The 26,769-nt window shown below is 51.0% G+C and overlaps 1 protein-coding gene across 1 annotated transcript in view; it reads right to left on the bottom strand.

Annotated features, from left to right (window-relative positions):
• The window catches only part of reck (reversion-inducing-cysteine-rich protein with kazal motifs), a 30,875-nt gene that overhangs the window by 3,574 nt on the left and 532 nt on the right, over nucleotides 1-26,769 (bottom strand). Inside the window, 18 exon segments of the mRNA XM_067252134.1 lie at nucleotides 271-344; nucleotides 440-650; nucleotides 2,298-2,493; nucleotides 3,749-3,920; nucleotides 4,067-4,189; nucleotides 5,347-5,535; nucleotides 6,188-6,322; nucleotides 6,801-6,937; nucleotides 8,441-8,653; nucleotides 9,910-10,083; nucleotides 10,429-10,693; nucleotides 10,803-11,003; nucleotides 11,771-11,804; nucleotides 12,500-12,547; nucleotides 12,968-13,053; nucleotides 13,568-13,604; nucleotides 15,023-15,097; nucleotides 17,998-18,056. Of these exon segments, the coding sequence (XP_067108235.1) occupies nucleotides 271-344; nucleotides 440-650; nucleotides 2,298-2,493; nucleotides 3,749-3,920; nucleotides 4,067-4,189; nucleotides 5,347-5,535; nucleotides 6,188-6,322; nucleotides 6,801-6,937; nucleotides 8,441-8,653; nucleotides 9,910-10,083; nucleotides 10,429-10,693; nucleotides 10,803-11,003; nucleotides 11,771-11,804; nucleotides 12,500-12,547; nucleotides 12,968-13,053; nucleotides 13,568-13,604; nucleotides 15,023-15,097; nucleotides 17,998-18,056 (2,429 nt within the window).

The following is a 26,769-nucleotide window of genomic DNA, read 5'->3' as shown; positions in this document are numbered from 1 at the left end:
CATGGACAGTACAGTTAGCGACTGTAGATCTGAACCTCCCTCTAGTGGTCAACAGGTGTCACTGCGGATAAAACGCCACACCCTAATCTAGAGGTGAAAGACGGAGAGAGGCGCCGCATCCTAATTGTCCTCCACAGTCAGTCATGGAGGAAATGAGAATGGATACATCTGAGTAAAGGGCGGCTGAAAGACATCGGAAATCCCCAAATTGAGTGAGGGTGCCATCTTGCAGAGATTGGAACACCGCCCTGTGCAGAGGCAGAGACTCACTTTAGCGAAGACGTCCATCTGCAAGCTGCTCCAGAGGATCTGCAGCATGCCAGCACACAGAGGGCAGCAGGCACCTGCCAGACACACACCCACACACACGCAGGGGTCAAAGGGGAGGCGGCAGGAAGTCGAAGATGCCTCTCGGAATCTCACTGGAGCGTCGGCTGACCTGGGGGCATGACGGGGGTGCAGCCCGGAGTGGAGAGGGGGGGGCAGGGGGTCATGTTGCACCCCGAGTCGGACGCAAACTCAAACACCGCCCCCACGGCGTTGCACGGGCCCTCGTAGTCGACGGCGACGCGGTCGGAGAAGGCCTCGCAGACGGTGTTGTACGTCTCGCCGTTGTGGCCGCACACGGGCTGGGGCTTCCTGCAGGCATCCTGCAACACACACACCAACGCGCACACACACACCCATTCAGACACACACACATACACACACACACACACACCCATTCAGACACACACATACACACACACACCGACAGACAAAAGCACAAGTCTGTTAAGTTCTTTGCCTATTGTGTCTGGAAGCGTTGCTATGTGACACCGGGCGTGGGCTGTGTTCTAACAAGGTCAAATGGCCCTGAACCACTGCGGTCAGGAGCGGTTGAGGGAGGTTCACCTGATCCTGCAGTACCTAACCACGGTAGTGGAACACCAACGATCTAAACTGCAACACCCCCCCCACCGCTCTGCCTGCCTCCAGCCTCTCTCTCTGCCTCGCTGCCTCACACCTGCAGAGCACTCAGCCAGAAGCAGTGTTCAGAGATACCAGCCTGCTCTCAAGAGCTGCACAACACACGAGGTAATCCTCACCCACGAGAGCCCAGAATAATAGTCTGCGAATGTGTGCATCTGTGCGTGAGAGTTTGTCGTTGGGTTGGCAATGTGTGTGTGTGTATGTGTATGAGAGTGTGTGTGTCGAAGGGGGGGTTGTTTGTGTGTGTGTGTGTGTGTGTGAGGGGGGGGTTATTTGTGTGTATGTTTGTGTGTGTCAAAGAGGGGGGTTGTGTGTGTGTGTGTGTGTGTGGGTGAGAGGGCTGTTTGTGCTTCTGTATCTGTGTGTCCATAACCACCAGTTGGGGCGTAGCACCGTGTTACGTATCTGGCTGCCAGAATATGTTCTCACCAAGCTGACACCAGAGAGAGGCTTTACACTGCAGCTCAGAGAGGATTACTTTCATTTCACTGACTAATCAGTACACACACCTCTCCATAGCACACACACACACACACCCCACCCTGGTTCTGTGATTCAGTGTCAGGTTATTTTCCCCAGAGCATTGTGCCGACGGGCACCGTTGGTTAGCTTCCACAATGGAAGCTGACCAACCCTTTCATGCCTGAGCAAATATGAAAACAGAGAACGTTGTACGATGTGTTTTTTTTCCAGAAGATTCTGAATGCAGCTTGTTCAACCACAAACATGTGGTGATAAGCAACTGCGATTCTCAAGCTGTGAACCGTGTTCGCCAAACACTCCATCAATCTGTACACCTCCAATCTCCACAATGTTCCTGGAGAGCTAACCCTATTTAACAGGATAAGAAGCAGATTATTTCAATAAGGTGAGCTAGATTAGAGTTGGATCTAAAACCTACAGGAAGGCCATTCTCCAGGAATCAGCATCGGAGACCCCTGCGAAACACTCCAGTCCTCTACACACTCCTCTACACACTCCTCTACACACTCATCTACACACTCCTCTACACACTCATCTACACACTCCTCTACACACTCCTCTACACACTCCTCTACACACTCATCTACACACTCCTCTACACACTCCTCTACACACTCCTCTACACACTCATCTACACACTCCTCTACACACTCCTCTACACACTCCTCTACACACTCATCTACACACTCCTCTACACACTCATCTACACACTCATCTACACACTCATCTACACACTCATCTACACACTCGTCTACACACTCCTGTACACACCCCTCTATGCAAACTTTAGTTCTTTTACAGTGTCAAGTGATCTACAGCTCTGTGTGCGTCCCGGCTCCTACCTGGCATTGGCCCATGTAGGCCAGAGTCTTCCCCGTCTGGTACAGCTGGCACAGGTTGGTGTGTGGGTTGCCGTCCTTGTCGCAGGCGGGGTCCAGGTGGGTCTTGTCGCAGGTGGCGGGGCGGACCACGCACTCGTACTGGTGACAGGGCACGGCCAGCAGGTCACTGAGGCACACACGCCTGTTAGGGATGCACCTGGGGAGGGGGGAGGAGCCAAACCAGGAAGAGGAAAGGGGGTTAGACCGTTTTCCAAAGCAGTAAAGCATTTCACCCTCTAGCTTTCTTTTAATTATATATATATATTTTGTCATGTTTAATTGGACAGCATGTAAGTGAAGTGTGACAGGATTGGCAGGGAGAGAGAGAGTTGGGAAGACATGCAGCAAAGGGCCAAGGCTGGATTCGAACCCAGGCACTAGCCCGGTGAGCTACCGGATGGGAAGGGTGGAACACCAACCTCCTTTCAGTCACCTGACTGAAGACCATGGGGTCTCCTGGGCAACCGCCACCGCAATGCGTCTGCACCAATCAGGTGTGAGGACGTGCGTTGCCCAGAAGTTTTATTGTCTTGTTTATCAGAGAACAAGAGGGTTTAAGAGGGCGAGGACAGAGACAGATTGTCTGGGTCTTCGAAGAAGAAGAGATGTTACGTTGAGGTAACAGCAGACATTTATCTTTATTCCCTACAGGCCGGGGAGAGAGGGAGAGAGGGGGATGGGGAAGAAGGTATGTTCAGAAAGAGTGGGAGAAGGGAGGGAGGGAGGGAGGGAGGGAGGGAGGGAGGGAGGGAGGGAGGGAGGGAGGGAGGGAGGGAGGGAGGGAGGGAGGGAGGGAGGGAGGGAGGAGAGAGCAGCAGTACCACAGTTGAATGGCTTCGGCACTACTGTTTACTATTGTCGTTCTCTGTCTCACTCTCATGTCTCTTCCTTGATGAGGCAGCCGCCGTAAGAGGAAGTGAAGGATGCCGGGTAAAGAATGACCCCCCTCTGGGAGCAGGGAGTTCAAGGCGATGGGGGAAGGAGGGGGGGGGGGGGGGGGGGGGGGGTTACAAAAACACACCCCATACTCAAAGACCCTTATAGCCCGGTTACCCCCGGCAACTCAGGGGGGGCCCCAGCCTAGACCCACCTGAACAAACAACACAGCTGTCAATCACAGAGAGAGAGAGACAGAGAGAGAGAGACAGACAGACAGAGAGAGAGAGAGAGACAGGGAGAGAGAGAGAGACAGAAAGAGAGAGAGAGACAGGGAGAGAGAGACAGGGAGAGAGAGAGACAGGGAGAGAGAGAGACAGAGAGAGACAGAGAAACGACAGAGTGAAAGTGGAGAGAAAGAGAGAGAAAAGGCTGAACAGCAGGGGGCCTCTCCCCAACGGTGGCCTGGTCTCCCCAGCCCCCCCCCCCCCCCCCCCCCCCCACAGGACAGGAGGAGAACTGCGGCAGTCGCTCACCTCTTGTTCTTCTCACAGGGGTTCGGGGAGCAGGGGTCGTTGCTACGGCAATGGCCAAACAAAAACTGGTCATCCTTAAAGCCGACACAGCGCGCCACACACGCGCTGGGGTAGGTGCGTCCGTTGTTGGCACACACAGGGACGAAGCGGTCCTGGCAGCCACAAGGCAGACCTGCACGGAGACGAGAGGGGTCAGTCGCTACGGGTCAGTCGCTCCGGAAACCCACACAGCCATGACCTCTCACACATAACACAGATCCTTATAGACCGTCCCTCACACACAATGACACGCGCACACACACTTTCCCACACACTGACCAGTGAAGCGCTGGCGGTCCTCGTTGGAGCTGTCTGCGCTAAGGCACTGACGCGTGGAGCAGATGACCTGCCCGGCGAAGCAGGAGCAGGGGTGGCAGTCCACCCTGAAGGACGTACCGTGATCTGGAGACACGCATAAGCACAAACACACATCAACGCACACGCAAACACACCGTATACACACATAAGCACGCACACGTACACACACGCACGCCACTTAAATGACGCGGACTCTGCTCGCTTGCGGTCACACATTTCTTTGAGTCCTTCCTAGATTGGCACAACACGACCCGCTCTAACACAGCTCTCTTATGGGACTCCAGCTCCTCCGAATGTTCTGGAACGGACTGCTGTACAGGCCGTCCACATCTGTGTCAAATAAGACCCCAAACACATGACCCGAGTGGATGTGGAGGGGAAAACAAACATAAAAGCAAAACCAATAAACTAGTTTGGGTTCAAACAAATGTAGATTCAAAACCAGACCAGAGAAAGAGGGGGAAAGAGAGGAGGGGCGGAACGGGGAGAAGACCCTGACGACGTGTGTTGTTTAGTCGTCTGACATGTAGAGGTTGGGGCTGCACCACTAGGGGGCGGTGATACAGAGGGATGGGCCATGTGGTTCCTTGGAGGATGTGCGGTTTACTTTACTCTCTACAACTTCCTCCCCTCCTCCCGACACACATGGTATGGTTGAGAGAGATAGAACGAGAGAAAGAGAGAGAGATAGAGAGAGAGAGAAAGAAAGAAAGAAAGAGAGAGGGTAGCGCACTAGCAGCATGCTCCTTTTCAAGTCCTCCCAGTGACATTTGGTCGTGGCGGGCGAGAGTGGGACCACAGGAAGGAAATAGCAGCATGCGGTCGCTTTATTTTCTGTTTTTCAAACGCAGCATTTCAGGGGAGAAGAGAGAGGGGGGGCGGGAGAGAGCTGTTTACACAACATGAGCCCCATGCCGTCACAGGCAGGGGTCGGGGGATTCGGACCAGGGTCAGTTCTTCACCGCGAGCTCCTCCTTTCATTTCCCCCCAACATCAGAATCCATCGAGATATCTCAAACCAAACACAGTCATTTACACAGATCTGGACCGTCATTCGAGTCGTATTAACTCCCAACATAACGCCGACCTCCTTGGTTATCGACACCTACAGACTGCTGCCAGCAGGGGGGGGGGGGGGGGGGGGGGGCAAAATCGATCCCCCTCACACTAGGGGAGGCAGGCAAATCTGAGGCGTCTGGATTCGGCGCGTTGCAGCTGAGGAAGACATGACGTGCACTCACTCTTCCTCTGTCCTCCCACGATGCAGGTCTTGGTGGTGTCCACGCAGGGCATGTCGGCGCAGCCCTCCAGACGGCCGCTGTGGCTGCAGTTGCACACCTCGTAGCAGCCCACCTGGGAGCTCCGCGTGGGCACCTGGATGCGGGCGTCCATGGGCACCAGGAACTCGGACGCCTCGCCCAGCTTACAGCCTTGTGGCATGGAATACACACGCACGCACATACACACAGACGTTCACCATATACACGTACACACACACAGACGTACACACACACATGCATATAAACACACACACACATACAGAGACAGAGTGAGCATAACCCAGTGGCATATACTGTAATCTTCGTGTTTGAGATTCTTGTGTGTAAGTGTAGTGCAGGGGTCTCCAACTCTGCTCTTGAAAAGATACCATCCTGGAAACTTACACCCAGACCTTGCTCCTGGAGAGATACCTTCCTGGAAACTTACACCCAGACCTTGCTCCTGGAGAGATACCTTCCTGGAAACTTACACCCAGACCTTGCTCCTGGAGAGATACCATCCTGGAAACGTACACCCAGACCTTGCTCCTGGAGAGATACCATCCTGGAAACTTACACCCAGACCTTGCTCCTGGAGAGATACCTTCCTGGAGATGTTTTGCTTCAACCCCTGTTGTCACTAACCAGTAAACCAATTAAGCAGCAATTTCTTATAATAAAGTGTGCTAGATCAAGGTTTGGAGTGACAACCTACAGTCCAGTACGGTGGTTTTCCAGTAACAGGGTTGGAGAGCCTTGCGGTGGTGTATTTGCTCAAACTGTCGCCCTCTAGCGTTAGGAGGAGACAGTATGCACTACCTACCTGGCACACAGAAGTAAGGATGGCAGTTGTGCTCGTCATGGCAACCCTTCCTGTTGACCTCACACAGGTGGTTGCTAGGGCAGGGGTTGGGGTTGCAGGGGTGGATGACTTCCCCCCATGTAGTTGTCTATGGAACTGCGAGCTGGGGAGCGAGGTCGACAAGTTGAGAGCGTTAAGTCAAGTTCTAAGGTGGTTGGTGTCTAACTTCTCATTTCAAATAAACTGACTCGAGGCCAAATGAAACACTTTTATTTGCAAAACAGACGGCACAAAAAATATTCAACTCAAATAACACACACACACACACTATCTCACCCTATCTTGCTCTCTCTCTCACACCCACACACACACAATATCTCACCATATCTCTCTCTCTCACACACACACACACACGCACGACATCTCACCCTCTCTCTCTCTCTCTCTTTCTCTCTCTCACACACACACACACACACACACACACACACACACACACACACACACACACACACACACACACACACACACACACACACACGACATCTCACCCTCTCTCTCTCTCTCTCTCTCTCTCTCTCTCTCTCTCTCTCTCTCTCTCTCTCTCTCACACACACACACACGGGGGGCTACTGACTGAGGTATCTGTGGAGGGGGATGCAGCGTTGGGGGTCGTCCGTGGGGGACAGCAGGTCACAGATGCGCTCGGCAGTCTGGCCCTCGTGGAAGAGCTTGTGGTCGCCACACTGGGTCAGGATGTCCACGCAGTCCGACCTGGGGAGGAGTCAAGGGTTGGAGGACGTTCAACATAGCGTCTACAGGAACGTTGTAAAGAATGAGAAGCATTTTCGGGGCTACGTTCAAAGGCCCGAGCAGCATTTTTGTGTATGTGCCCTGTTTCCCCTGAGTCATGGAGGAGTTGCGCCTCTTTGAAGTGGCTTCTTCTCTGCCAGACCATGCCTGCTACAGGCCCCCGTAATACAGACACTCCCAGCAGTCTGTCTGGCAAGCCTGCTCTGATATCCCACCGTGTCATTTCCTGTCTGACTCTGTCTTCTTGCTGTCCCTCTACCCCCCTCTGCTCTTCCATCCCTCAGCGGTGTCACACACAAACACCCCCCCCTCTCTTTCTCTTTCTCTCTCTCTCTCTCTCTCTCTCTCTCTCTCTCTGTCTGACTCTCTTTCTTGCTCTCCCGATCTCTTTTCATACACACACACACACACACATACATTATCTCTCTCACACAAAACGTTCACAATCTTTCTCACGTTCTCTCTGTCTCGCTCAGGTTACACACACACAGAAACATACATGTCCTCTCTCACACACACATACATTTCCTCTCTCGCACACACACACGCACAAGCAAACGCTTGCACAGACTTGAGCAGGGGGACGCCTGTGTTTAGGTTTACAGGGCAGGGCCAGATGCTGCCAATCACAGGCTTGACTAATGCAAACGAGGTCCCGCCCCCCCATCAATCAATGACAAGGGGGGAGGGGGGAAGGGGGGGAGGGGCTGGAGGAGATGGACAGGGAGGTGGGTGAGGCTTTGTGGAAGACGTGAAAAGATTGAAGGGGGTGGTTGATGGGGGTCGAGGGGTGGGGGGGCCAGACTGTCTGAAGGGTTAGCGTGAGGAGGGATAATCCGGAACAAGCTCCGACACAATGACTGCAACACTCGTGTGCGCGTGTGTGACGGCGTGTTTGCCTGACATGCGTGTGTGTGTGTGTTTACAGGCCCAAGGGGGAGTGCTGGGAATGTACGTGTAAATAAAGGTGTGTGTCGACATGTCTCCCTGTCACACACGTGTGCCCGCGTGTGAATGACACGGAGGTATGGAATGTCTGTCTCTGACCACACTGACACACACACACAGAGGTCCAGGTGGGATTTCTCAGTGACAGGATCTATAGATGTATACACTGAGGGAAGGACTGAGTCAGGTATTGCAGAGACCACAAACACTCCATTCATCTCTCTCTCTCTCTCTCTCTCTCTCTCTCTCTCTCTCTCTCTCTCTCTCTCTCTCTCTCTCTCTCTCTCTCTCTGTCTTTCTCTCTCTCTGTCTTTCTCTCTCTGTTTGTGTACGAGAAAGAATAAAGCAGAGCAGTATAGAGAAAAGTAGAGTAGGGTATTATTAATATTAGGAGTAGAGAGTAGAGTCAAATATAGCAGAGCAAAGTAAACTATGGCAGAGTACAGTAGATACATAATTATTAGTAGTGAAGTAGAGAGAACGGCCGAGCAGAGCAGATTAGAGTGGGTTCCCTACTTGCAGATGACTGCTCCTCGTGACTTGCTGTAGCAGGGTTTGATCTGCAGAGCGCAAGCCACGGCCTTCCACATCTCCGGCCTGCACTTCCTGATGTCCAGGACTGGGATGTTCATGAACGGCATCTTGATCGTCCCATTGGACCAGAGCTTGATGTCGTTCATGGCTCCCTGATCGGATTGGATGTTGCAGCTGCGAAACAACTCTGTGGGCCTATCAGCAAAGAGAAACAGGAGAAAAATTACATCACGTTTGTATTCGAGCACAGGCTGGAGGCAGAGCACAAATACGTATCCAACAATTATCATTTTTTCTGATTTCTGATTAAACTAGGTTCACAGTAGCAATACACACTAGCAAGTGTCTTTCATGTCGGCCCATTGCAGCAGCTAATTGGTCTGTCCAGAGCGAGCCATTTGATTGGTGGGATGGGCCCAGCACAGGTCATCTAATTGGAGGGTTGAGTGGGAGGCAGATTTCCAGACAGAGGCTGGGTGTGGTCAACTGCTACTGATCTCCTTGTTAGAGCCGGGTTTGTTTACAGTCTTAGAGAGTGTGTTTTTGTGTGTGTGTGTGTGTGTGTGTGTGCGTGTGTGTGTATGAGTGTGTGTTTGAATATTGTCCACATTGGCCTCATCATCATCCCAACAGCAACAGTGTTTTGTGTCCACTTCCTGTCAGACTTAAACCCTCTCTCTTCCTTCCACAGTGACTCACTTCCCTGGCTTTCAAGTCTCTCTAAACATGGAAAATTGCTGGAGGGGAAAAGAAAGCCTTGCATGTTGCATATATATCTATTAGCTACACGTACAACCCCCCCTAACACACACATACATCCCTTCAGTCCTGTTTGTCCTCCATCCTGGTGTCCCTGGACCTCTGGGTTGAAGGTCAACCCCGGTGTTTGAACCCCACGAGGGGAAGGCTCACACATGACAGTCCCCTGGACGACATCAAAGGAAACTCGAGCCAGCGTTTGTTTGCCTGAACTCACAGCGGGAGAGGCCATGCCACCGTCATCTAAAGAGGGCTTCAACCTCTATCGCTCTCTCTTCTTCTCCTCCAACAAAAACAATACATGGAATAGTTGGAATGCCTTCCAGTTCTGCTTCTAGAATGGGAACCATGTTCTAGAACGTTCAGGGGGCAGTTAGACTCCACTGTGGAAAGCAAGCCAAGGTCCCCGGTGAGATAACCAACCATTCCTCTAACCCCCCCGCCCTACTCTTCGTACACATGAGACCTCTGCGCTCTGAGCTGGTCGATGGGGCGGAAGGTACCCACAGGAAATAATAAGTAGAGTCATTTGTACAGAAAGACCGCCAGCCAGAGTCCCTCCACGGGTCTCCCTGCTTCTCCCCTGCCCTCTCTGGGACACTCCCAGTCTTAATCAGTCACATCCGACCAATAGCCTGCCAACACTGAAGGTAGTTCCCTCAGGCTACTGGTGGACATGTTGGGAGAGGTACCTGTTGTTGAAGTTGGTGCAGTAGGCCAGGTCCTTGCAGCCCAGCTGGCAGGGTTCTCGGACGTCGGCCAGACAGGTGATCAGCTCCATCTCCACAGGGTTGTACTCACACAGCTGGTCGAACTCCAGCAAAGTCTGGGTGCCCCAGTTAATGCTGATCCCCTGACACATCTCCCTGGGAGAGAGAGAGGGGGAGAGAGAGAGAGAGAGAGAGAGAGAGAGAGAGAGAGAGAGAGAGAGAGAGAGAGAGAGAGAGAGAGAGAGAGAGAGAGAGAGAGAGAGAAAGAGAGAGAAACAGAGACCGAAAGAAAAGGCAAAGACGAGGAAAGAGAGATAGAGAGAGATGGAAAAAGGGGGAGAAAGGGAGAGAGTGAGAGAGAGGGGAGTGGAAGGTGAAAGGGGGGGAGAGAGAGGAGACAAATAGATAGAAAGGGAGAGGGAGAAAATTGGGATTAGGTGTCTGTGTGTGTGTGTCTGGGGGGGGGGGGGGGGGTGCGAGTGTGTGTGTGTCTGTCCTCACCTGCAGAGTGAGGTATTGGCTTTGGCGCAGCAGTGCAGCTTGGCACAGTCCATCTTGGCGGGGGAGGGGGTGTCCACGTCGGTCTTGGCGGGGGGGTGGGCGCTGCCCAGGAAGCACTGCCACAGCGGGTCCTGGGGGAGGGGCTCGCTGCCACACTCCACGATCAGCCTGTCCATGATCTCCTGCTCTGTCGTCAGGGTGCGCAGGATCCTCCGGCACGCCACCTGGCAGTGGGCGTCCTCCGCCCGGTCGCAGCAGTACAGACCTGGGGGGGAGGGGGGGAGAGGTGGAGGGGGTGAGTGTATATCCATTTGTATCCTATAATCCGGATTAGATGAAACACCATTTCACCGGCCTGATGTCCGGGGCTGAACTCACTGTCTATGGGCTGCGTACGGGGTAGGACTTGGTGTAGTTGGCCACGCAGCTGATGAGCTGCGGGCTGATGGGCTCACAGAAGTCCTTGACCGACTGGATCTGGGACGCGCTGGGGGACATGTCCGTCCTGAAGATGGCCTGACAGAACTCCCTGCAGTTGGTGTGTCTGCCCGCGTAGCCGCAGCACACGGAGCCCCCTGACAACACACACACACACACGGACATACGCGCACACGCAGACACACGCACAGACACACATGCAAACACACACACACAGACATGAGAAACAATAGACACACACACAGGCACACTTACATTAATATACATACAAGTAGACCCTATCCTCCCCCCTCTCCCTCCCACACACCCACACACACTGGCGTAATTCGGGATGGTGAACATGTGGAGGGCCAGGTCTGCAGTTGCCAGACCCCTCGACAGGAAGTCAGCGACCTCACATCCTGTGAAGTTCCCAGAGGCAGATCACATATGAGCTGTTGTCTGCAGTCTCACGTTCGCGGCTACGAATACAAATTAGGCCTATCTGTGGCTGGCCTGCTCGGTGACACGTCCAATCAAGTTCTCCGAAAGAGGGGTCGTGACCCGGCCCTGCAGGAATGTAAACACGGCCAGCCAGGAGGGGCACGCACTTCCTCCTCTGAGAGGTCAAGGGTCACGCGGCTTACAGCATGTTTAATTCTCATCCTATCACAGGCTCAGGCGCCAGGCTTGGATGAGTGTGTGTGTCAGGTCTGTGGGTGTGGGTGTGTGGGTATCAGGTCTGTGTGTGTGGGTGTGTGGGGTATCAGGTCTGTGTGTGTGGGTGTGTGGGTATCAGGTCTGTGTCTGTGGGTGTGTGGGTATCAGGTCTGTGTGTGTGGGTGTGTGGGTATCAGGTCTGTGTGTGTGGGTGTGTGTGTGTGTGTAATAGAGATGGGTTCTTGAAGCCAGACTGTGATCTTACTCTCGTTTTTGGTGATGCAGATGTAGAGGGGTTTCTGGAAGTGAGAGAGAAAACATGATCAGAACACACAACTGTACAATTCTGATTCACGAAAGATCACAACCGTTTATTAATACTCCTGGTTCTTCTTCATATTTCATGATGAACTCGACAACAAACACTCTGGCTGCTACAGACCTTAATAAGAAAGGCCCCAGATCAGTTATACTGACAGTGTCAAGGTAGCTAACCCTGACCCTAACCTGAAGACTGTGGACAGGGCCAACCAACTGTCCTGTCAGCTGTCTAGCTAAGCCTCCATCATGAATACACACACACGCACACACTGGGGTCCATTCAGCATGTCATAATAGAGCATACAGACCAGTGTTGTTTTGTGTTCTGGCTCAGACTCCTCTAGCTACTATTCACTCAACTGGGAGAGACAGCAGACATGAAAGGAACCAAGGTCTGGTATGTGTGTATGTGTGTGTACTGTACGGGCGTGTGTGCTTTGTTACTGTGTGTGTGTGTGTGTGGAAGTGCGTAGGTTGGTGGTCATGGTGCTGATCCAAACCAAACATCGTGCCCACTGTGTTTGTTTGTTTGTCAGTTCAGAGTGTTGCCAGAGGGGGGGATGGAGGGTGTGGGTTCCCCCGCAGGCTGGCTAGGCTAGCTATCCCAGCAGGCCTACAGGATGTGCTCCTCTCTCCCTGGTGGTGCTTGTTAAGTAGGGAACCCGTTGCTTACCTCGGTATCCTTCTTGCATACTTTAGTGATGTCATTCTTTGACGACGCCTGCGAGGGGAGAGATTGCAAGTGAGACACATCGGGTCAGGGATCCACCTGCCTCTGTCTCTCCTCTCTTTCTCTGCTTTCTCTCTCCTCGGTCTCTCTATCTCTCGCTCTCCGCGCTCTCTCTCTCTCTCTCTCTCTCTCTCTCTCTCTCTCTCTCTCTCTCTCTCTCTCTCTGTCTCTTTCTTTCTCTCTCTCTCTTTCTCTGCTATTCTCTTCCCTCTTTTCTATCCTCTCTCATCTTCTCTTTCTCTCCTCTCTCTCTGTCTTCTCTCTCGCTCTCCTTTATCTTTCTCTCTATGTATATATCTCTCTCTCCTCACTCTCTCTCTCTCTCTCTCTCTGTCTCTTTCTGTATGTTTATAATATTTATACTGTATGTATTCTGTCCACTGTCACAGTGCATGGTGTAGTGAGCCTTACCTTTTTACAATCCCTGCGACACTCGGGAGAGATGGCCAGCTCACAGCAGCCCAGCCCCACCCACCCATCAGACTTCTTGGAGGCTCCTGTGGATCCAAAAAGATGGCCACGAGGGTTACCCACAACCCCTTGGATCATTACAGTAAAAGAGCTTCTTCATCAGCATCCTAAATCTAAATAGGTTCAGGGTTACAGTGCAGAAATCCATTCTTGTCATCCAGAAGTTGGCTGTAAGCCTGTAAGCCCCATAAAAAAAAACTTGCTGTCTTTCCGAAACAAAAAGACACCCTAAAACCAAACACAGTGGCAAACGTCAAGTCTCGAATGACAATGACAATGGAAACCGAGAACCTCAGACATTGGTGGGCCAACAGCATCTCCACCACTGACTGGTGCCTTGCTCAACGTTTGGCGTGTGTTCAGATCCATCATGGAAGTGAGCTGTGTAGACTTATATAGAGCCTCTGGAGAGAGCTTGGTGGGTACACGGCCTCAGCTCCGAAGCAACGCTCTAACATCTGGGAGGGATTACCATCTGACAGGGGGATTTGCTGGAGAAGACAAACACATCCCTTTGAAAGAGCGCCGCCGTTGTCTTACCTGGTAGAGAGGAGTTGATGCAGGTCAACAGCTCATTCTGTCAGACGGAGAGAGAGAGAGAGAGAGGGGGGAGAGAGGTCAGTGTTAGTGTTAGGGTTCAGTCGGGGAACACATGCACACAAGCTCAGTCAACATATACACCACACTCGCATGCACGCACACAGACACACGGATACATGACAGTGATGGAGAGCGTACGTTATTGATGAGAAACAACTAACTACGATTTTCTCATTAGACATACGTTTGAACCTAACGTTCAACATTCCGGAGGAAGAAATGAAGTTGTCAAATGAAAGTTCCTTCTTCAGTAATACAATAGATGGAAATATCTGGTGACGCCGTTCCCCCGAGGTTACAAAAGTTTTAAGAACATTTTAATATAACAGCTCATTTAATTAAAAACTTATTTATAAAACACCAACAGAAATGTGTAAACCACAGAAACTCATATCTTGGTATGGAAACACCATGTAAGACGTATAATAACAGAAAAACAATCACCAAAGAGTTTGTGACGCAAGCGGGACACACACACACAAGCAAACAGACATATAAACTATGACCCCCCCCTAAATAAACTGGATCCTGCCTGAGGTTCCACTCTGTGCGTCACTGTAAACACTCCTACGTGTCCCTTGGCTGGGGAAAAAGGGTTCCTGTCAGTGGACATCAGGATCGTTTACTAGGCTGGGAGAGTGCGAAGTCTTTCATAAAGCATAAACATGATTTGTGATGCAGGGAGTCCAGTAAGTGCTGTGGAATGAAGGATGATCCTGACTGATCTGACTGCTGCTAGCTCTGGCCCACACATCACACTGCCAAAACTCATCTGCTCTCACTGTTCATCTCATCACTGTCAAGGGGAAGAAGATGTTTTTGTGTGTGTGTGTGTGGTGTGTGTGGTGGGGGTGTGTGTGTGTAGGGGGAGGGGGGGGAGTTTGAGGGGTGGGGAGGGAGGTCAGGGGGTTAAAACTATCCAGAAATCCATTTAAAAAATCTATTTTTGATCTATTTCAGCAAATGATAGCAGGACACATGTCCAAGTACTTAAGTGTGGTTGATTACAGCGAGGTTTAGCTCTGCAAACATGAAAAGCAGGGTGGCGTTTCAGGTTTGTAATTACACTGGTGAGAGGTGGGTGGGAGGGGGGGCTGTGTGTGTGGATGGATGTGTGTGTGGAGAAATGCTTGTGTGTGCCCTGAATGTGTACGTGTGGAGGAATGGTTGTGTGTGTGTGTGCCCGTGTGTCTAGGTATGTATGTGTGTATCCAAGCATGTGTTTGTGTTAGGTCCAAACATGACGGAAACTGTCAGGCCTTAACAGGGCCGAGGGTCCACTTCCTGTCTTGTAACAAAAACCTGGGGTAGCTCCGTTTAACAAGCCCCGACTAAACCATAGGAAGGCAGGAGGACGTGTGTGTGGGTGTGTGAGTGTGTGACAGAAGGACTCACCATCGACTCAGGGCAGTATCCAGGTAGCCGTGACAGTAGGTGCTTCAAACGGGATTCACTTTTAATGGTGGTGAGCTGTTTGGGGAGGGGGAGAAGTTGGTTAGAGTGGCCGTCAAACTGCCCACCATGGCAACACATGATGGTTGTGTCACTCGCGAGACCCGACCGTGTGGGACTGAGGCTTGGCATGGCTCAGACGGAAGCTGAACACAGATCCAGCCTTGTCCAGGAACTGTGAGGGGCCATTCAGTGGCAAAACTCAACAGGCATCTTAGTCCAAGTTTACACTAGGGTTAGGCGATAGGAGCACATTTTCCTTTGGACCACCGTCACTGCTTCGGTCTGTGATTGCCGATGTATTCGGCAATTTACGTGTAGTTGTGTCACAGACTGTAGTTGATTTGCGATCACGGATCCCTGTAATCCCCTGAATCTCGATGCAGAGCCGCAGTGAAAATATGCAGGCTAGCTGACAGATGTGTGCAGTGTTGAGGCGCTGAAGGTTCATTTGATTGGTAACAATCGCAAACTAGCTGTGACCATGTAGGCCAGAGACGCATGGGAAATCTTGTGGACCACCGACCGACAGAGCAGGCCCTAGTTTTTTTTTTTTTATGTTTAATCTTTGAAGCTGTCCTCTGAGGTAAATTGATTCTCTCTTTTGAAAAAACATACTTTAAGTATGTAAGCTTTAATTATTGTCAGTTATGGAGTCCTTATCAAGAATGTGTTTTCTGCTAATGAGGGCTGTCCTGAGACAGTTAACATGCTGAGGTTTGTTGTTTATCTGCTAAGCTGTGCCTGTCTCAATTTCACTCTCGAGACAAGAACGTAATTGGCTTGTGAAAATCCTGCGTTGTCTCCAAACCCAAGAAGGTTCACCTTCTCCACACTTCTGGCAGAAGTGTGAAGCTGTGTCGACACCCCACCAGACACACACCCCCCACAGACACACACACCCACCCACAGACGCACACAAACAAGAATCCTGGGAGAATCCCGGCTCTGCCAAAAGTCTCTGGCTGCACTGCCTAGTCATGAAATGAGCTAAGAGAGATTTACGATTCATAGATTTAGACCCAGACATGGACGCGGTCAGAGCATGGGAAAGGTACTCTTTCTTCTATAAGAATGACTTGACACTGTCTTCATTCAATATGAATATCATTTCTGAATATGATTATTATTATCACAGCCTTAACTAATTCTAGTGAATGTCCATTCTTTCATTCATCCATCCGTCCCTACTCCATTGTTCCTCCACACAGCCTGGAGCCGGAAGCTACTTTCTGGAGAGGTGAGATGGATGTCTGTAGCTTCTCTCTCTTCCTCCTGTCCTCTCTCTCTCTTCCACTTTATCTCTCTCTGTCTCTCTCTCTTCCTCTGTCTCCACTCTCCCTCTGTCTCCACTCTCTCTCTCTCTCTCCTCTCTCTCTCTCTCTCTCTCCTCTCTCTCTCTCTCTCTCTCTCTTCCTCTCTCTCTCTCTCTCTTCCTCTGTCTCCACTCTCCCTATAATCTCTCTCTCTCTCTCTCTCTCTCTCTCTGTCTCTCTCTCTTCCTCTGTCTCCCCTCTCCCTCTCCTCTCTCTCTCTCTCTCTCTCTCTCTCTCTCTCTCTGTCTCTCTCTCTTCCTCTGTCTCCCCTCTCCCTCTCCTCTCTCTCTCTCTCTCTCTAAATGTCCCAGTCCATACTTAAAAACGAATGCCGTGGATGAGCCAAGAGGTGCCAGCACATTTGCAAACACATGACAGATCCTTCTTCATCTCTCTCTCTCTTTCTCGCTCCTCTTCTCGCTCGTTCTGCTCGCGCTCTTTCTCTCGCCGAAAGATAAACAAATGCAGGCTGCCAGATAGAGCTTCTAAAGGCCAGTGGCTTTTTCCTTTAGAGGCTGAAGCTTAGGCTCATCAAAGGCCCAGCCGTGCGAGGCAGCCGTCCATTAGAGAGAAAGAGAGAGAGAGGCCTGGTGATTACAGTGCTGAACCAAGGTGGCACACACACACACACACACACACAAACACTTTCAAAGACTTTGCTAGACAGACATTATTTGACTATTCCTTCTCCATTTCTCTCTTTTCTCTCCATCCATGTAACAGCAGGTGCAGGGACCAGGACAGGGTGACATTACCCCCCCCCCACACACCCCATTCCTCTCTCTCTCTCTCTTTCACTCTTTTCACCCGTTCTCTGTCAGCCCTCGAACCTTCCCACCAAGTGGCAGTTACAGGACCACGTTTCAACTCTGTCTGGCGCTGGAGAAAAGAGCCTTTCACAGCTCGTCTGCTTCCTGTGGGGGCTAGGAGAAGGAATCAAGGAGCTGACGTGTGCTGCCTTCACACATTCCTCCGCCACAATGAATATGATTAACGGAGAGAGAGGGAGAGAGAGACATAGGAAGAGACACGGGAGAGAGAGGAAAAGAGAGAGAGGGGGAGGAGGAGAGGGTGAGAAGAGAGAGGCAAAAGAGGAGAGGGATGAGAGAGAGGAAGACAGAGAGGAGAAAGAGAGGAGAGAGAGGAGAGAGAGGAGGGAAAGAGGGATAAAGAGACAGATGAGAGAGAGGGACAAAGGGAGGAGAGAGGAAAGAGAGAGAGCGTGAGATGAGAGCAAGGGAGAGGAGAGAGAAAGGGATAAAGAAGGACAGACAGGGGAGAGCAGAGAGAGAGGGGAGAGAGAGAGACCCCTCACCTCTTCCCGATTCAAGAGGGAGGGATGCAGAACTTCTCTACTCACTCATCGCTGCACTTCAAAGGAACGATAAAAAAAACTTCTCAGCCGTCTCTTTCAGTCTCTATTTATCATCTTTGAATGCATAATACTGCGAGGTGTGCTTTGGCTCGGAGAGTCGCACCGTGTTCAGGAGTGTGTGTGTGTGTGTGTTTATGACAGCCAATAACTCAAAAGGACGTGAAGGTCGGCGTTTGCAGGTGTGCGGTACGTGTGTGTGTGTGAGTGTGTGTTCAGCACAGTCTCACCTGATCGCATGCTTCCCTACATGGTGAAAGCTCCGCGGCATGATTGCAGCAGGCAGGATCTGTGGGACACACACACACAGGTTAATCTTTACTTTCATGCAATCTTCACTCTCCCTTCCTGTCAGGTTTCCTGTTGAGTCTGTCCATGCTTAGCTGCAGACAGAGAGATCTTCCAGACAGGCACCCCCCACACCCCCCAAGCCTCCAGTCCCAGGATCAGCCCCCTAGTCCAGCCTCACAGCCTCAGGTGGGCTCCGGGGCTGGCAGTATGGCTGGTCGAACGTCAGCTTCAGGTTGTAAGTCTGGGCATCCACGCCAACGCCCTTCTGAATGAGAACGCAGCTCTAGCGGGTCATTATGGGATCAGGAGAGACTGGCATTGCATCTGGCACCTGTTTTAGCACGCAATGTTGCTGCCCTGTTTGGGCCCCACCGCTGTGCTGCTTGTAGGACAGCATGGGGAAAGAGCTCGGGAGGTTTTCGCCGACATGACAACACTGAGTGCACGGGACAGACTCTTGTACCCGACACAGACAGACACCATGCCGGAGAAAATAGCATCGTTCTGAGAGTGTCCCGCTCTTATGTGTTCTCAGTCCTCTCATCTAGGACCAGACCTCGTCCTCCTCTCCTCCTGCATCCAGTGCACCACTTAGCCTTGTAATCAATAATCAACATCATCAACAAGTTTGTACTCGTTTCTTTCCCGAACCCTCTTTTCTGTCCATCCGTTTTAACGCTGCGGCGGCGGTGATGTGTGCGTGTGTGCGTGCGTGTGTGGAGGCAGTGTCAGTGGTGGAGCTGACATCTGAGAGGGACCCGTAAGTGAACCTGATTGAAACCAGGACGCGGGTCCAGATACCAGACAGCAACGAGACTGCCTCTCTCTGGCCTCACCCCAAGCAGCGGCCCTTTGAAGAACGTGTGTGTTTATCCCGGTCTGTCTGTGTGTGTGTGTGTGTGTGTGTGTGTGCGTGTGTCTCGACGAACTGCCCTTTGACTGCACGCTGCACGTCTAAACCTGACAATGGTGTTGATGATTGTTTTTGCGTCACCGCTGGTTACAAAACTGAAGGGGATGGAAGTAAACGCACACACACCAGCACAAACTCCTGTATGAATCCCAATCTCTCTGGAGCAAATACACATTCTTTCTCCTCTCCATTTCTCTTCCCTCCATCACTCAGAGACTGTGAACATGTGCTAGACTCAGCTACTTTCCCTCCCTGCCTCCCTGCCTCCCTCCCTGCCTCCCTCCCTGCCTCCCTCCCTGCCTGCCTCCCTGCCTCCGTCCCTCTGACTCGTCCAGGGAACATGTGCTAGTGTTTGGAGCTAGCTCTCCCCTGCTAGCTACTGTGGCCCTGTGTTCAGATCAACAGCCACAATGCCACCCACAAGCCACATCAAAGGAATTCTCCTCTTAAAGCCCCCCTGCCCCCCCCCTCCCCCTGAATGCTCTCTCGACCGCCACCCCTTCTATAACGCCCCCCCCCCCCCTCCCATGCTAACCCGACCACACCCCCTCTCAGACCCAGGGACCCCTATTCTCCCCCCCGTCCCAAACCCATCCCGCGGCCTGGGACAACTCCAAACTAGCCTCCAGAGTTGTGTGGTGTGAAAGGAGGGATGGATGTCAGTCTCTTCTTGGTGTGTATGCGCGTGTGAGACTTTTGAGTGTTTCGGTGTGTTTTTTCTTATTTTTCTTTTTTACGTGTGTGTTTCTCTGGCAGGAATTAAGGCCCAAGAACTTTTTAAAAAGCTGCACTTGACACGCCCTGTCGGCAAACCGAGTGGATCAAACGAGAACGAGAAGCAGACAGAAAAAGGAGGGGGGGGGTTACAAAAGCTTCTGGAATCCATTTTGGCTCCAAAGTGAAAAAGTGTCGTCCTGAGGATGAGCAGAGCCCATCTCTCACCCCTGGCTCTCAGTGTGTGTGTGTGTGTGTGTGAGAGTGTGTGTGTGTGTGCGCGCGTGTCCAGCCGGAAGAGGACGAGGGAGCAGTTTAGGGAGCTAGGAACAGTACAGGAAAAAAGTACAGTATTCACTGTCCCTAACGCTGGGGCCAGAACAGCCACATTCTACCACCGGGTGAGGGAATGGGGAGATGAAGACAGCGGTGGGGGTGAGGGGGTGGAATGGCCAAAAATAAGGCTGATCCTAATTAAAAGGGAGGGGTAAAAAACGGAAAAAGTGGAGCAGTCACCATCAACAGGAGAAGGGAGAGGAGGGGAAGGGAAGGGAGAGGAACTCCACCCTCAGTCCTTCTACAGCCTCACAGGGTCATCAGTCTGCCCCTGCACAAGCCTGGCTCCTGGCCCCTCTCTTAACGAGCTGCCATTTTAATGACCCAACGGCCAGTGCAGCGGAGCACAAAACCTCCTCAATTCAGCAGCCTATCAGCTCGGCAACACAAGCCTGCCTCTCAGCTCCGCAGCCCCACGCTGTCCGCAGCTCGGGGACCTTCCCGCTGCCTCCGGCGAGGGGAACACAGCCGACAGAGCCACAGACATACAGAGAAACAGAGGAAAGGAGAGAGAGAACGTTCCCTCCAGGCCAAACGCATGACTGTTGCCAAGGGAAGTTGATAAAAGCCATGGCAACCGCACCGGTTGCTCTGTTCATGTGTCTGCTACAATAGAAGCTGGAATACTAGAAATGCAACAACGTGTCTATTCTGCTGGCACTGGAGGGAGCGACTGAGGCGGAGGAGAGGAGAAGGAGGAGAGGAGGAGGAGTGGAGGAGGAGGAGAGGGGGACGAGGGCTGGGGGGAGGAGGAGAGGAGGAGGTGGAGAGGGGGATGAGGGCTGGGGGGAGGAGGAGAGGAGGAGGGGGAGAGGGGGAGGAGGGCTGGGGGGAGGAGGAGAGGAGGAGGAGGAGAGGGGGACGAGGGCTGGGGGGAGAGGAGGAGGAGTGGAGGAGGTGAGGGGGAGGAGGGCTGGGAGGGGGAGAGGAGGAGTGTCCTCTGGTGTTGTATTGAGTTGTGATAGACTAGGAAAGACACTGCCCAGTCAGAGAAAGAGGGAGGGAGGGAAGGAGAGAGGGAGAAAGAGAGGGGGGGAGGGGGCTCTTTAACAATGTACAGGACAGTGAGTGGAGGAGAGGGAAAGAATGTGGGCCAAAAGAACGGATGGAGGGATGAATGGAGGGGAGCGGGGGGGGGAGGTACTCAGTAATGTACAGACAGTCAGATGGCCATTGCTGCTAATGAGCATACTGTAGAGAGAGCCCATTACTGAACACTCCACACACACACACACACACACACACACACTCACCTCCTACACACCCTCAATACATACACCACAGGACAATGGACACATACAGAGAGCAGTACAGACTGTCCAGTCCAGATCAGACACATGCCCCTGTCTGTGTGGGAGTATGTGTGTGTGTGTGTGTGTGTGTTACAGGCCAGGGGAACAGCTTGCAAGCAGATGCAGGGCCCATTGGGGGGTGACAGGGGTATGGACAGGTGAGTAAAGGGACAGATGGGCAACAGAGGGGGGAAAGAGATAAGAACACACACACACATATCCAGACCCCATACTGACCCATCCGTCATGTGTATGTGTGTGTGTGTTGATCCACTCAGCCTCTCCAGGGCACATATGGTTCCCCAATAGGGGACAAAGCAAACACAATGGGGGGGGGGGGGGGCGGGGGTGGCTGAGAGGATCCATCACCTGGTGGCTGACACACACACACACACATGTGCAAATGCTGACTGACAGCCACAGTACAAAAGCGTGTTCTAGAAAGGAGAGAGAAAAGGAGGGAGTAAGAGGAGATTAAAAAGAACAACAAGAGTGTATTATCAAAGTCATGTGAAGGGGGGGGGGGGGGGGGGGGGGGGGCAACGAACCGCAGGCGCCAGGGGTTGTTGCTGACACGCCAGTGAAGTGAACTGCTGCCGCCCGACACGTATGGAAATGAAGATCTGATAGACACGCATGCCGATCGGCAGACGGCCATCTTTAAACCATTACCGTCATCCACGGCAACTGCCGTGAGAACGCACATGCTGGCTCGGAACGTTACCCCTTCGTGTTAACGTTCCACGACAACATCATGTTCTGTTTTGATTTATTTTATTTGAGGCTGGCTTTAGAGAGGTACGTGCGGTGGTGTTTTGTAAGTCGACTCTGAGTCAAGTTGGCTGCTCTCTAAACCATTCCAGTCCACTGTGAAATTTAAGTTGCCAATTCAAATGATTCAAATCACTGAATCGACTGTTCAAGGACTCTACTTGTGGATTCACTTGGCTCAGCTCTGGTGATTATCTAAGGTTTAGGCAGGGAGAGAGGTCTGGCAGGCAGACTGTTAGTTCCTTTCAGACACTTTCCTTTCCTGTCAACAATAAAACACACACAGGGAGGGCTTCAAACTGAAGGACAAAACGGAGTGATATTCACACAATGACAAACAGGCTGAAAATAGCAGCGCAGCCTGCAGTGGGCTGTCGATAAGAAGAGGAATGTCAATGCTGTCTACCCCCACCTGAGAAACTACAACAGCCCAAACCTCCATGCCTCCCTGCTAGTCCACTTCCTGTACGGACAGTGGACACAGTCATCGGGTTTGGCTCGTCTGTCGTCCTTTCATTCCTCTCCTGAAGACTTGAACCAACAAACGTGTCCCTGTCAGAGCTGAGAAAGGCAGCTAGGTCACAAGCGGAGACAGAAACCATAACAATATTTAAGTCTGACTGTAACCTCTCATATTATTTTGCCATAATGTATACAATGTCTATGTCTGGTGGGAGAGTAAACAGACAGACACTCTCACACAGTGCTGGAGAGAAGCGGGTCTGATGTTACGTTCCTTCCTGCATTCCTTGGTGGAAGCCCCGACCCTCTGGGGGAGAGCCTATTGCCTCAGGGTCAAAGGTCACTTCCTGTGTATTAATTAATTGTCATCTGACATCGGCAGTGAGGCATTAAGAGATCAACATTTTGGAGAGGAGGGAAGGAGAGAGGGGAGCATGGTCTGAGAGGCACAAGTGATTGACCTGTGCTCTGTTTCCTGTCTTGACTCTAACAGCCCTGCTCACAGCGAGAGGAGACAAGCTGACGCGAACAGGCCAGAGTGAACGGAGGAAAGTCCAACCAATGTCATTGTTAAAAACAAGCCCTTAACCGCTCAAATATAACTTTAAAAAGCTTCCTTTTTTAAAGTTGACAATCTTAAAATTGAAGATTGAAGCAAGATTTGTATCAATAAAGTTATAGGATCTTAAACAACTACTTTTATAAAGTAAACTTTGCTGTTTGCTCTATTGAATAGAGTTTCAATTAAACGCGATTGAAGTTTGCCCGTGACACAGAGAGGGCGAGCGCTTAATCACAAAGACGCTTTCGAGTCTCTCTTAACAAAACGAACTCATTACAGGAACGTGAATCTGTATCCACGCTAAAGGCAGATCAAGGCAGATCTGAAACGTTATGGGAGCAAAACCCCGCACATTGCGTCTAAACTTAAAAGGGCCTCAAATGTTTTCACACATCTAGAAAGGCTTTTTTTCTCTCTCTCTCTCTCTCTCTCTCTCTCTCTCTCTCTCTCTCCATTGAAGACACTTCAAACTTTGTCTTGTGATGAGGCTGCAGGGAGATAGAGGAGGAGTGAAGCGACGGGTTTTGGGAAACTTAAAGGCCTGGCAGGGACAAACATCTCCATCCAGCTGTTCACCCTGTCTACCATCTGGGAAAGACTGAGGCATGAAAGGGAACAGAAAGAGAGGGATGAGACAGAAGGATAGAGACGAATGGGCAAGAAAAGAAGGAGCGCTGATACAATCATCAACTATAAATAAACGGATGAAAGAGGCGACGCTGATCTGTGACACGGTCTATGTCTTTGATTAAGAACAGCTTCTTGGCACCTTGATTGTGAAGTGCTAATTGCTGTGACGGACAATGGACAGTCTGAAGGTTTTACTACTGTACTTACAGTCTCTGTCCCGACACTTGTGTGATCGGCGTCTGCATATCTATATCTACATGTCCATAGTTAGGACAGTTAGGACAGTACATGTGCCAATCGTGGGAGTCCATCATGTACCACGTGTGGTGTGCGTGCCTGCGCGTACGAGTGTGTAGCTCCGTGTGTGCGCGTGCATGTGTGTGTGTGGGGGGGGTACCCATGGTTGTGTATCAGCTGAGAGGGAGTCCAGTCCAGAGCTCCCACATGTTGACCAGGTGTGAAGCTACGTGCACGTATGAGTAAGCTACGTTTGGGGCGCACCTGAACACCATCAGCGGGCGGAGAGACCAGATGTGTGTGTGTGTGTGTGTGTGTGTGTGTGTGTGTGTGTGTGTGTGTGTGTGTGTGTGTGTGTGTGTGTGTGTGTGTGTGTGTGTGTGTGTGTGTGTGTGTGTGTGTGAAAAAGTGAGCACCTCCAGATGGCCAAACTGATCCTCCCCTTACTTCATATTCAATTAGAAGAAATCAAACAGGGCAGGGAACCAGCCTCTTCTGTACTGGACAACTGCTTTTGAAGAGGACCGCGCATGTGTGTGTGTGATTGGAAAGTAAATGAACCAGTGTAATGACTTGCATATGTCCAGGTAAGGGGTGGGTGGAAGAGGGGGGGGGGGGGGGTGAAGGGGGGAGGAAGAGGGACAAGGTTGGGGTTGAGGTGGGGGTTGAGGTAGGGGTTGAGGACGAATACTGGGGGAAAGAATCAACTCCAGTCTGTGCATCTGTTTTCTGGCAAAGGATGAAAGGAGGAGTGCCCGTCTCTCTCTTCCATAAGGAGTCCTCCTGTCCTCCTCCCCTGGGGCTCTCAGAGACCGGCCTGCCAGCTGAGGCCGCTCAGAATACTACACTACCCACAATCCCTAGGGGCCTTTCTGCAGGGCCACACGCCTTTATACAGCTTCATATATGTGTCGTAAGGGTTTATGTTTGATGATGGGACGCCATGATGGAAGCAGGCCCCTCAAGGCTTCCATACACACCATAACACAGACACACTGGAGACCCAGAGCGATGCGTGGGGCTTCTCAGTGCAGCTGGTCCTGCCGTTACAAATGGCCATGTCGTTCCATGGCTGTGTAAACTACAACTCTGACTAGAGGTCTGATGGCTATTCCGATATGGACTCTTTGAAGTGTGGATTGTAATAAATGCATGGCAGTGGATATTCCCTTGTTGCAACAGATGATCTGATCTCAGCTGATTTACACACACACGCATACACGTAGTTGTGTCAATTTATACAGTATACATTACACTGCAAAATACCTCATGGCCATAATCTAATAAAGTGAACATCTTAGATCTAAAACTTGGCAACATAGGCCTACAAGGTAAGATGATATTCCTGTCTAGACATCATTATCCTGGTTTTATTTCATATAATAAAAATGATGTTCAGTCGTCTGTTACCCAACTTTTATGCTCAGTTTAGGTTTGTGTGAAGGTTATGAGTAATGTATTGGTTATATATGATGATATGTTGCATTGGGCAATGCAACATGTTGAAGATTTGCAGCATAAAACCTAGCCTTGTGCCAGAATAACTTGTTACGCGATCTTTTAAAAGCGGCTAAATGTGCTTGAGGCTTTGAGCAGAACAATTAGCATGTTTGTGGGGTTCATGAATATGCCAAAACGTGCATTCAGTTCATACTAGACATTGTCGAAATTTCAGTTGAGGCAAAGACATTTGCTTCAATTTTCCCTGCCCAGTTCCCCTCAACGCTCGGCTTTGAGGACCTTAATTGGTTACAGATGCATTCTGAAAACAGGAAAGTCTATAGCCTCAATAGATGCCGAATGAAAAGAAACGAAAATACAGAGACCATGTCATCTAAATAGGTGGAATTTGCAAGTCGCCTGACGGAGGAACTGAGACAAAGAAGAAAACCGTTATCTCGCGTCGGTTACCCTTGGACTGATGTTTTTTCCAGATGTTGTCGAGAGGCCGCGCACGCAGCGCCACGACTAACGGAAAGTTCAACTAATCTGAAAATAACCGAACTAATGTTGGTGATGGACAATGTGTGTCCCAACTAAATTTCTGGAAATGTGCCCCGTCTTTCATGTTAGTAGCACACATTGTGACAGATGTCTCGTGTCAGAAACTCTAGTGCGATATTATTTACCCCGGCTAAATCCACATCCTGAGCGCATGTGGACTTCTTAAAGCACTTTCCTAAAGATCAAAGCGCCTCACACGGCCAGATGCTAATTTATAGCCGCACCACCCGTATCCAGAACCCCTCCACAAAGATTCAGATCTGAATTCCATAGGTTTCAGCTGGGTAGTGGAGACGTGCTGGACGTATGTTATTAAGAAATAAATAGCCTCAGCGGGGAACGGTTGGCAATGCAGCTTACTTGACAAGCAGCGCCAAACGGGTGAAAAGTGTAACAAATGTGCCAAATGGCAAAAGCCACAAGGTTGTGTTGACTGTAGGAATTAGCATGAGAATGCAAAGTCAAAGGGAGTGTTGTCTTACAACAGCAATAAAACGCCGGGCTATTAGAGGGCTATACACACTTCATTATGTGCGAGATTGATGTTCTGCTTTTTCTAATTATCAAGCCATGCATTTTGTTTGAGAAGTTAAGTTTAAGTTGGTGACCGCCTGCTATATTAAAAGCTCTCAACTTTTATACGTGGAAAATCTCCGACGTGGAATCTGTACAAAGATAGGTTTTTTCCAGGATCTATTTACCATCCATTGAACCAATTGACAGTTGAAAAGGGTGGGCAGCATGAATGAAAATTAAAATCTAGGCAACATAGTTATGAGGTAACCCTCTG

The sequence above is a fragment of the Osmerus mordax genome, chromosome 15 (genome assembly GCF_038355195.1).
Source record: "Osmerus mordax isolate fOsmMor3 chromosome 15, fOsmMor3.pri, whole genome shotgun sequence".
Taxonomy (NCBI): Eukaryota; Metazoa; Chordata; class Actinopteri; order Osmeriformes; family Osmeridae; genus Osmerus; species Osmerus mordax.
This window is presented reverse-complemented; position numbering and strand designations above follow the sequence as displayed.